At 35.0% G+C, this 12,560-nt stretch overlaps 1 protein-coding gene across 11 annotated transcripts in view; it reads right to left on the bottom strand.

The window, feature by feature from the left end:
* NFIB (nuclear factor I B) overlaps positions 1-12,560 on the bottom strand; it is a 244,489-nt gene that overhangs the window by 67,047 nt on the left and 164,882 nt on the right. For all 11 annotated transcript variants that reach the window (XM_043891295.1, XM_043891298.1, XM_043891297.1 and 8 more), the window contains one exon: positions 4,610-4,678. In XM_043891295.1, coding sequence (XP_043747230.1) covers positions 4,610-4,678 — 69 coding nt within the window. The remainder of the gene's footprint in view (positions 1-4,609; positions 4,679-12,560) is intronic.

Genomic DNA, 12,560 nt, shown 5'->3' with positions numbered 1-12,560 from the left:
CCAAAACCCTATGAAAAGCAGTAAATAGGTAAAAATGAATCTATCATTTGTACCGAAGGTCTGTTCATTCAACAAGTTTTTGTGTCCATTACTGACAGGTGCCAAATGGGACACAAAACAGTCTAAGATATAAGATAGTTTCTGTCCTTAATAAGACACATCGGGCAACAAGTTGGGTATACAAAGTACTCATGAAAAACAGAAATACAAGCACAATGCAGATTATAGTGAAACTGCCAAAAGAATGACATGATCAACAAATGCTATAGGATTTCAAGGGAAGAAGAATCCGATACAAGCTTGAATGGTCCAAGAAATCTGCAGAAAGCCACAGCTGGCCGAGGGCTCTAGAGGATGAGGCAGGTACTGAAGGGAAGATACTCTAAATAGCAGCTGCTACAAGAGCAAGGTCATGGGCAGAGATGACATGCAAGGTGGAGACCAGCCAGGTTGGTGTCAAAGGACAATGATTAAGAATAAATTCTATTTCTTCACCTGTTTTCTCCAGGCCTTCAAGATCATCAATGAGAGAAAGTTTATCCTAGCCCATGACAACAAAACTCTAGAGCCTCTGAGATTCACACTACAATGGAGAGTCCACTTAATCTTCCCCTCTCTCCAAACTAACCTCATGTTGAGTATAAAATTCCAAAGGGACCGTTGATTTTCAAGGAATTTTGCTTACCTAGAATTTTTAATAGACATCTGAAATGTGTTCACTATCAGTGGAACTGTATTTCAATATCAGGCAGGCCAAGACTAACAAAGTATTTTTAAAGAAAATGTGATTAGAAGGTACATGCGTTATTACAGAGAAATAATCAAGGAATATACAATGGATAGCTCTATTAAAAATTAAATCAAAATAAATTAATACATACAAGATTAGTCTCAGCTCTAAAGATCTGCAGTTTCTGCCTGTGGGTAGGTTGTACATATTACATAATATGATTTAGCCTCATTTTGTATAAAAAATACTACTTTTCAATGTATAACTATGCCTAATGGCTCCAGTTCTTTGGACAGTTAAAATGTAGTTGCTTGTTGTGGCTTGAGGTACACCAGAGGTTAAAAAAATGCAAGGTAAGAAATCCCACAATAACCACATGCTTTAAAGTTTATTATTAGAACCATGCTCTACGTGACATTGGAAAGCAGAGTAGTGCTGGAAGGAGGCATTTGAGGGGCTCAGTGAAAGTAAAACAATCTGTTTGGCTTTCTACGGTAGTAATGGATACAATTCAAAGAGCTGAGTTACCAACAGGAAACTTACATGTTGTATCTTATATCAACTATCTGCAATTTATTAAGCTCATGCAATATTTAGACAAAGATTTGTAGTTCCTATTTAATAAACATATGGCATGACAGTCAACACAGATTGCTTGACCATAAGTATACTAGGTATAATTTATAGGAAAATGACAATTACAGATCTTTGGAAATTTTATTTTTTTTCTAAATTTTGTACCAGAAGGATTATTTCAAAATATCAAGGAAGCAACACAAATAATTTATCTATAGATATTGTATGATCTCATTTATATGTAGAATCTAAACAAACAAAAAACAAGCTCATAGAAAAGGTTACTAGAGGTGGGTATTAGTGAGGAGGGAGAATTGGAGGAAGTTAGCAAAATGTACAAACTTCTAGTTATAAAATAAACAGATACTGGGGATGTAATGTACAAAACAATGACTATAGCTAATGTAGCATATATATATAAAGCAGTTAAGAGAGTAGATCCTAAGAGTTCTCATCACAAGGAAATAACATTTTCTCTTTCTCTCTCTTTTTGACAGCTGCATGAGATGATAGACATTAACTAAACTTACTATGGTATTTCACAGTGTATGTGAGTCAAGGCATTATGCTATATACCTTAAAATTATACAGTGCTACATGTCAACTAAGTCTCATTAAAACTGGGGGCAGGGGTGTGTGGACAAGATGGAAAGTAAAGCTTTAGTCATGGCTCAAGAAAACGAAACAAAAACATTTTGTCTACAGATTTACACACAAGCAATGTATAATTTAGTGTACATTTTGACACTAACTGGGAGATTACAGAAATTAAAGTAGATTAATAATGAACACGGCCAAATTCTAAAACAGCACAGGCACAAAATTTATCTAATGACAAAGTGTATAAGAACAGCAAGTCCCGGCAGATATACCTATTTAAAAGCCTCAGGAAAAACTTATATCAGATGCAAAGATCATTGTTAGCACCTCTCCCAGAGAGCAGCAAGGGGCCTTAAGGCTGCAAATCATGTTTAAGAGGCTGCCAATACCCTCTTAGAAATCAAGCTCAGAAGAACCTCAGATTCTAAGGGTTAGAGGCCAACCCTTAATCTCTCTTATTGTTCTCCTCACTCCAAAAGCTGATCCTAAATCAACTTTTAAGATGGAGATAATATCGTTCACCAGAAAGATCACTATCCTAAAATTGAACAGCTTCATTAGCTAAAGTCAACATTCACATTAGAGGGTCATACCAGAGTAAAACCCCAGAGGACAGAAACCATTAACATATCGTAAACCCTCAAGAAGTCAGAATTTGTGATGTACAGCAAAAGGGTTGTGCTGAAGTTGATGTTTACTTAGCAAACCCTATTTCATAAACAATGAAGTTCAATTGTGTAAATAAGGTTATAATGTGGATATATTAAACACTTAAGAGAATAACTTCTCAAGCATTTCAGAGACACCTATTTACATATGGGATAGAAAATGTTTGCTGAATTAATTAGCTAATGAATGAATATAGATAATTAACATACTAATTACAAATCAGTAATGTTTGTTATAACAGATAACTTAAAAATCTCTAAGAGATGAGAGTGTGATTTAAGAAAGAATGAATGATGTATGTTAAATTTACCTCACTTCTGAACTGTTATACAAATATATTTTTTTAAGTTTCAAATTCAGATTTCTCACAGTATCAATCTGGGTTTTTATAAGTTCTCATATGGCTCTCCCATAGCATCTAACATAATGTTACCTCTAATGAGGAACTAATAATATTTTCTGACAGATAACGCTATTATCCTTATAAGAAGGACAGAAATACAAAAGTGAGAAAATTAAACATTTAAACAAATAATTTCATAAAGTCTCATAACTGTAGCAGCATAGCCTCTCTGCTAAAGAGCAACACACACACCTTCAAATACTCCCTTCCTTACACAATGCCATCAAGTGGCAGTAAGTCGCTCAGGCACGTTCCTTTCCAAATTAAAAATAACCATAAAAAGTTCAAATGTTGCAGTCCTTAGCACAGCACATATTGATCAGGAAAAACACAGAAGTCTCACGGCCTTGGTCAATGAAGCAGACCACCAAAATCCTCTTGCCTAGCAAACATGAATCCAGTAGATACAGGGATACAGGATATGAAGTTTTGGTCACTTATACTACTCCTTAGTCAATAGATGAAGGCAGAAGTATTTGGGGCATAATATTTATCCACTGCAGAATTATGTCAGAAAGGATGCTACTAAATTCTTAAATGTTTATTTATAGAACTCTCTGAAACACAGGCTAGGTGCACTAGTCACTTCAGAAATCTGTATTTGAGAAACTACAGTTCCAAAGACAAAGTCACCTATGGCATTGGGGACTACTTCACTGAATGCCATGCTAAAGTACTGCCTATGCTTAGCCTCAGTAACTCATTTTTTCTGTTGTTCTTTTTGGATCATCATAATTCTTGTTCATGACCTCTGAATTTGACCCAAGTGAAAAACACAGCTTAAACAGGGACCAGAGTGGCCCTACATCATCTGACTAAACCATTTCAAGCTGTGACACTCCCTATCAAAATGTCAGGTGAAAATACAGCCATCAAAGGTGCATAAATAAGCTAAATCAAAGAAGAGAGCAAGTAGAAATGAGTCACTCCCTTCAGCATAATCAATGAGATAAGAACTGCCTCTTACATATACCTGTAGACACCATAATAATAACTTAAAGAGGTGATCAAGAAAACTTCCTCCTTGCTTAGTTAGCTGACCAGGTAAACTTACTTGAGAAAATTCTCAGCCAGGCTGCCAAGAATGGTGTCTCAGGTGAGGTGGCCAGTGAAAACAATTTGACATTGTTTTGGATAACAATGCTTTCTATCTATATCCAACTACAATCTGCAAAGTTAATTTCTGCATCCCTCTACACTCTGCCTGTTAGTGTGTATATCCTGTACATCTCCAAGCCCCCACCAAAATGTTAGCAAAATGAAAAAGCACTTATCTACAGGAAACTTATGTGGGTTATCATAACAACACTGAGTACATTTAATTAATCACACTTCCTTTGATATAATGACCATCTATGGTCACAGAGTGAACAGTGAGTTAAATGAATACCAACAACACAGCAAGCAGAACAAACCCCAAATTATTTTTGTACTACAAAAAGTACTGATTTAAATGCAAATATTTCAGAAAGCCAGACAAAGTAAATTCACTTGTGAAATCAAAAAGTTAGAGATTTTAAAGCTCAAATTCTCCTAATACATAGTTCTCTTCATACTGTATTTCACTTTCAAAATATAAAACATTTTAAGTCATACTGTATAATTAAATAATAAGAAAAGAGTTTACTTACTTCTGGATACCCTCACAAGTTCTGATACATTGAAGACTCCAGATTTTACAAAACTATCCTCAAGGTATCCTGAAAATAAACATCAAGAGGAAGGAGATCAACATAAGCAGGAAGCAAATCAATGATTTAACACTAGAATTCACTCAAGTGTTTCAAACCAAAGGTTAGACTAAGAACCAAGTATGCTTACAACAAAGACACATAAAAACAAAATGCTTGTGAAATGCAAACTGGGTCTTTTAAAACAAAAGTTTAAAGTTTAGAAGTTAAATAATCTCTCAGAAAAAAATTTTAACTTTCCAAGTGTACAAGGCAATTGGTAAGGTTTTATTTGCCATGGCTCATGCGTAGGGAATGAAGCTTTAGGGGCCCTCGGCCAGTAGCACCTGGTAGACTAAAGTCCAATCATTTAAAAAAAAAAAAAAGAAAGAGAAAGGAAAACCACAACCACAATTAGCACCTTGTTGGAATTACTTCAAAGATCTCTGGAAACCACTGTTCTTTAACAAATCCTTCCCTGAGTAAAGAAAAGTGAGTTGCTGTTACCAGCCCTCCCACCTTTGTCCCCTTCCTGAATCACACAAAAGCAGAACCAGTACACAGAGCAAATACTTCACACGGACCTATTTCCGCGCACCTTTAATACACCTCACACAATTTCACTGCTTTCTCACCCTGCTGCCACTCCCTGCTACTCCATTTCAAAAACAGGATCCCTTTTCTGGCAAACAGTGGTGAGGCCCGACCTCCAGGAATGCCTCCTGACCCTTCAGAGACCTCCCCGGGTCAGGAGCCAGAGTAAGTCAAACAGGCTTTGTGGCTGGCCTAGCTCTGCCCAGGACTGGAGATGGGACTCTCATCGACTGTCCTGTCCCCAGGTTCCAACCAAGGAGAAGAAAGTTTAATGGTGGTGAGGAGGGGGAGGACACCTCAAGTAGGAGGAATATGGCTACTCTCCGCTGCCCCAGGGAGAGAGCAAGTGTGAAAATCCTCAGTATTCAAATGCTTCCAGGAAAAAACTAAATTCCAAGAAATGGCAATTTGATCCAATGCTGCAGAACACTCCAGGGCTGACTGAGAGGTTGGATCTAGTGTAGGAAAGAGGCTTGGTGGTTTAGCAACATGGTACACTCACGTCAAAGAACTGGGGTTGGACTCCTGACTACACTTTGCCACCATGGCATCCTGGAATAATTATAATAATTAATAATGAACTTACAGAGATTAATAATAATAATTGTCCTGGAACATTATACTCTTCGTGCCTCAGAGTTTTCATTTATATATTAAAGATAATATCAATAAAATTAGCTACCTTACAGAGTTATGAATAAGTGAGATAAAAATATAAAATGCAGAGTAGGCACAGATTAAACATCACCAATAAATTAGGACTGGCTCGTGGAGGCAACAGTCATGCACACACTGAATTCCAGTCTCAAGGTAACTATAAATAATCATTTAGAAACTTTACCAGAATGAGAGTCACCACCCTACTTTTTAACCATACATAGCATGAAAAGACAGAAAATCATTTAATTAGTACATATACTTCACTGTTGGGAATAAACAGAGGAGCTGTATGTGTCTGAAGGCTGTCTGAACACTGTTTTATATCCATCCATTCACTTTCTTTAGAAAAAGAATAAAAGAATGAGAAGAAATTATGAGATCTCAGCTGGTGATAAAACTCAGGTCTCATCTTAAATCATTACTTTAAAAAAGATACATTTTTAAGAGGATAAGAACTAAATGTCCCCACTTAAAGCAGCTCTATTTTAAGAAACGCCTACTTCTTGAGCAATTAATTTTCTGTCAGGTTGAATTCATTTCAGTGATTACTGAGAAACTTTCAGATGGATACCATTGTACAAAGTGCTAAAAGCCATTGAGACAAAAAAGGACATCAACTCCCACTCTGAAGTTGGAGACAAAGACACTTTTAATTTCCTGATAGGTTATCATTATTGTTTTTGTTGTTCTAAAGTATAATAGCTTACACTGTACTTTATGTATAGCAAACATTTTATATGTGACAAATATACTAAACATAGAGACTTTACCTATCAGATGACAGCTCGTGTGCTTCACCAATCAGACAAGGTTATTTGTCTTGACCCATTTGCACTCTGTAAAGACCCACCCGCATGTCATTCTCTGATCAGAAGGCCCTCTATCCACACTCAGCTCTCAGCCTTCCATGTCCTGCTCAACCACCATCCGCGCCATAATCTGCGTCTCCACCCTCCTCTCCCAACCCCTGTGCTAAAAATGATCTCTTTTTCTATATTCACATAGCACCTGGTTTGTACTTACTTTACATCACTTTGTACATTTAAGTTTTCCAAGATAACTGTTTTCAAGTCTTGTGTTTTTTCTTCTTTGGAGGAGTGACTGGGTTCTGTTCATCTCTGTTTCTCCCCTAACAACTAACTCAGAGCCCACATATACACTAACCAGTAAACACTTGCAGAAAAAAACTGTAAAATTCAACTTTTTGAAATATGGTCACAAATGCATACCTTAATAGTTTTATAACAATCAAGATAAAGATAGCTTAAGACTGAAGGATAATTTTACTGATTCTTGTTATTCCCTGGAATTTGTTTGCCTAGGAGTTTATTTAAGTTATTGGGCAGAATGGGAAAGTATAATGATTACAGATTATATCTCTAACTTCTTGTGTAACTAATGTACAACTGTAGGCATTTAGTACAAAACAACTACCAAGGCACTAGGAGTGTTCAAATAGTTCACAAATATTTATAAGTTGACAAATAGGTGAATAAATAGTAAATATTTCCATTTATTTATATAAATTATACCATGTGTACTCTGATGCTGGGGAAGACTGAGGTCAGGAGAAGAAAGGAGTGACAGATTATGAGATGGTTGGATGGCATCACTGACTCAATGGACATGAATTTGAACAAACTCCGGGAGATAGTGAAGGACAGGGAAGCCCGGGGTGCTGCAATCTATGGGGGTCACAAAGAGGCAGATACGACTTAGTGACTGAACAATGCAGGCTAACATTTCAATATATAGATATTATCTGAAGTTCATTTCCTTATTACTCCAGAGTAGTCAGGACTCTCTTTGCTTCTTAGTCATGCTCTAGTCATATTCATTAAGATGGAGAGATGTGTGGTCCATTAGGAACCAAATCCTAAGGCAGCAAATAGCCACCTTAAGGTAATCCTACCAGGAGGAAGAGAGTAAGACAGTCACACACAGACAAACACAATGACTATCACGTGGAAAAGGGAAGGCAATTCAGAATGTTGCAGGATGCTTCTCCACTCCCTATCCCCAATTCCCCAAGTTCTAAGGAATTTGGATCAACAAGGAAAATAGAAAGAGCTATTTTACTAAAACGGTGAAAGGCATTAGAAGTATGTCTAAACTGCTTTGGCACCCACAAGCAAAAATGCAACATCATAGGTCCCACTGGGCTCCACTCCTGCATGGGGCATAGCAAGGCAACAATGACACAGTGACCTTATGCCGGCCAGGGAAGGGGGTTGGTGGGAATCAGCCAACTGGAAGCCTGGGAGAGACACCTAAAGCAGACAGCTGCCCGCTTCATGCATCTCTGCATGCAGCACAGCCTTTACAGTGGACAGGCATTACGCAAGATGAGGTCGCCTAAAGAAAAGAAACAGTGGATGACACGGTCCTTGGACAGCTAATTGTGCTTGCTCACAAGCATACAAGAGATAGAACTTAAGGACTCTGGCAAAATAACTGGAGAGGATCACGCAGGGGGTCATGAGCCCTGCTATACAGTATAGAAGGTAAGACTCAGCAAAATGCAGGTTCTTGCTGTTAATACAACTCCATCTGTAACCTCCAGGCTGTCGGGGCCTTCTAAAACATGGTTTGCATGTGTTATATAGACCACTGTGAATCTGGAAGAGCTGACACAAAGGCCAAAGATCTTAAAGCAATTTGGAGACATTCATTTAGCAAACTCCCTTTATCTACCAAAGGAAATATGAGCATCTCTGAGATAGAGCAGCTGCTTAATGGTTACAGAGCAATATTACACAACAGCTTATGCCAGGAAGCAAAGAACACTTAGCATTTATGTGATGCTGTATTTACACTACATGTATGCTTTTTAAAAAATAAAATTGAGTAGGAAATAAAGACCTTTGCAAACTGAAAATTCTCAAAGGCAATATCAAATTATATTATTTTACACTTTTTATTTTTCTCTAACAAAAGCAACAATAAATCACTACTCAGAAGTTAATATAGTGTTTAACCTCTTTTACAAACAATAACAGAGTGACACAATGGCATATCTAACTGCTAATATCTCAAATTATAATCAGCACCATTTAAATGTTAAACAACATTTACACAGAAAATCCAAAGGAAGACTGATAATGGCTCATTTTTATGGTCTACTGTGTTCTATTCTTGAAATAAAAAAAAAAAAAATCCCACAGAAAGCAGTTATTAAATTCATGAAAGCTGTCTTCGAGTATTTGAAGGACTGTTAATGTAGATGGTGGATTAGACTTATTCTGCATAGTCCAGGAACTGTTTTTTTGGCTCAGTAAACAGATTTGTCACCCAATAAGAAAAGTCCTAGAAAGCAATGTGAAACCTTGCAAAGGTAATAATAACCAAGACACGCCAAGCTACAAAACTCTTAGAAAGCATGAGTTCATGCCAACTTTGCAGTTATCCTCAAGCTGTTACCATTTTACAGATGAGGAAACCTGTATCTACAAACATAGGGGGTTTCCCAGTGGATATCAAGACCCCTCCCCCCACTACTGCATTTAAGAATTCTCATTATGGATAGGAAATTGGATAAGAGTGTCTCAAAAGTCCACTGAAACGCTTAGATTCCACTTTTTCTTACATGGCTGTTTTCCTGTTAGTTTCCTTGCGTTGCTCATTTGGAAAAAGAAGAGGACACTGGATATCTCACAGGCAGGCTCCAGCTGTGGGATTCCAATTGCTCACTTCCTTCAACCAAGTGTAAAGATGCCTAAATCCTTTTGCTAACGGCTGCAAAGGGCAAGAACACTAGATTATTTCATACTAGCTCTTTGCTGATCTTCATAAAACTTCAGCTACAAAACCTAACAGACTGGTGATTTTCTGGTAGTGGTGTTGTAAGACAGGGCTCTCTTCATTTTCCTAACTGGTCTGAACTGTCCATGGTTAAGGATGGAAACTATGATTATAAAATAGATACACTAATTATTGCAAAGACAATGAGTGTCTGCACAGAGACTGAACCTCAGCCTAAAGCTAAGGATAACATTTTAGTATTAGTTTAGAATGAACTAATACCTTCAATATGAAATGTAAATCCCTGGTGGTTATTTACATGATCTGGCAGAGAGAAAACTTTTTTGACTTTAACACACTCTGATAGTACTACATTAATATTTTTTTTTATGTTTTAGTTTTCCCTTCCAATCCATTAAAACTTTCCTACATATATAATAAACATGTATTTTTATAAAATTGATATAAAATTTAAATAAATGCATATCCTTTTTCTAATTAACATTATATCTTTTCCTTTAGATTAAATAGCATGATTTTAATGCCTGTAACATATTATACTGCATGGCTGTGTCATACTTTATTTGACCACTCTTCCATTGTTTGGCATTTTAGGTTATTTCCCATTTAAAAAAATATTATAAACAGCACTGCCATTAACATCCTCATACACAAATCTTTGTCAGCAATTCTTGTGATTTTCTTAGGCTGGAGTTCCCAGAAGTGGAATTACTGGGTCAGAGGACATAAACTCTTTTAAAGCTCTTGGTAAAAACTGTCAAGCTACTTTCCATAAAGGTTTTTGCCAATTTATATTCCCTCGGGCAGATCATGAGTGTTTCATGTCACCTCCCTGTTGCCAGAATTACATATTAGTCATATTAATGGGATTTGTTTTAAATTGTGGATAGTTGATAGAGAAAAGATATCATTACATTAATGCTATAATTTTCACTAATTATAATAAGGTAGGATTTTTTCAGAGACATTATTTCTTTGAAGAGAACATTCAAATATATGTAAAATAATAAGAGTGCTAGCAGGAATATTTACTCATAAAATTAATGAGAATACTTCTAGAGTTTCACAGTTAATAATAATTTGGCTATTCATTGATGATTGATTCCTTTCTCAGCATTTGACATATTCACTTATTTCTAGTTTTCTCAGAGTTTTTTTTAAGTTTTCTGAACAGAATAGTTGTTATTATTAAATGCCTTTTCGGTCTTAAAGAGATTATCCTTTTTATCCCTTACAGAATTTTTGTTGTTACATATTACTGAATTCTTAAATTAAACTATCTTTGTTGGTTCATGGTACATACCTCTTTTAATTTACTGTTGAATTGGTTTATTAACAGTTTCTTCCAAATCCTCTATATGTAGATGGGATACTTTTGTGGGATTTTTGTATTTTATTTGCTAAGTTTTTATATCAGAGTTATATGTGTGCTTCATAAAACGGTTTGGATGAGTCACTATCATTTATGAAAATAAAATACAAAAAGATGAAAGTCCAGAAAAACTCACTGGCAAAATCATCTCCCCAAAAATCTGTTTCAGCGAAGATTCTTAGACAACTATGAGTATTTCAAGAAATGTATTCCTATTTTCTGGCCTTGAGACAATATTATTATAAATTATTAAAGAAAATAAATTCTTGCAGGTTTTTAAATTTCTTAGCACATATACTTTATGGTTTACTAAGTGGACTATGTTTATTTTTACTGTATTGAAATTATAGTAGAATAAATATTATATATTGTTATAATATACTATAATTAATATAATTATATTAAATTACATTAAACTATACTAATAAGTTAACTCTGCGTCACTTACTATGTAAACTTAAGGAAAGCTAAGCAATTGTTCTATGCCCCCTATTTCTGTTCTCTAAAATACAGGTGATAATCATAGTACCATAAGTCAATATGTATTATTGTAAGTCAAGCTGTATTATTATTTTCAAATAATAACAAAAGAGGTATTTAATTCTAAGAGTAGGGAAAGGGAAGGTAGAATTTTACAGTGAGGAAACAAAATATAATAGGAGCTAATCAAGACAGTCAAAATAAGAATATAAGATGTAAAAATAAATGATTACTATAAAGTAAAATAGGAAGAATAAAATCAAGTATATCGATCATTACAACAAGAGTGAACTGAATTATCCCATAGAGGGCATTAGATTAACTAAAGCAAACAAAATCTAGCTATTTTTAAGGAACATACTTAAAACAAAATGAGAATAAGAACAAAAAGTTGAAAATAAAACAGTAGGCAGAGAATGTAGGCAAATTAAAAAAAAAAAAAAACAAATCAGTGTCAATTAGCAATGGTTAAGATGCAATTTAAGGTGAATTACAATAAACAGGATAAAGAACATTATTAATGAAGTACATAATTAATGAATAAGATAAATCACATATCTCACATGCACCAAAAATATTCTGGAAAATGAATAAAATGAAAGTCAATAAAATACAAGAAACTTGATAAAAATATAGTGAGAATTCAGAATACATCTCTCTTAGATATGAACATCACTATTAGATAAAGACTCACTTTCTATCATTCAAATACAACTTATACTTTGTTGGTATATCTACAGACATTTTACAAAAATTGATCATGTCCTTTATCAAAAAGAAAACGTTAACAAATTCTTAAAAGCAGAGAATTTTTTCTGACCATCAGGCCATTCTGTCTCATCTCTGACTAATAAAACTAAAAGTGAAAAGAAAAGTGACCATATCTTCTAAACTACATGAAAATTAAGAAAATAAGTAATGAATCAAACAGAAAATCAAAAGAAAAATTGTCAACTATCTAGGAAGCAATGAAGAAAGCAAGACAAAAAATTTTAAAAAAGGAAAATTATTCACCATAGAAAAACAACAAAACAATACAAGAAA

This window comes from Cervus elaphus, chromosome 29, assembly GCF_910594005.1.
Source record: "Cervus elaphus chromosome 29, mCerEla1.1, whole genome shotgun sequence".
Taxonomy (NCBI): Eukaryota; Metazoa; Chordata; class Mammalia; order Artiodactyla; family Cervidae; genus Cervus; species Cervus elaphus.
This window is presented reverse-complemented; position numbering and strand designations above follow the sequence as displayed.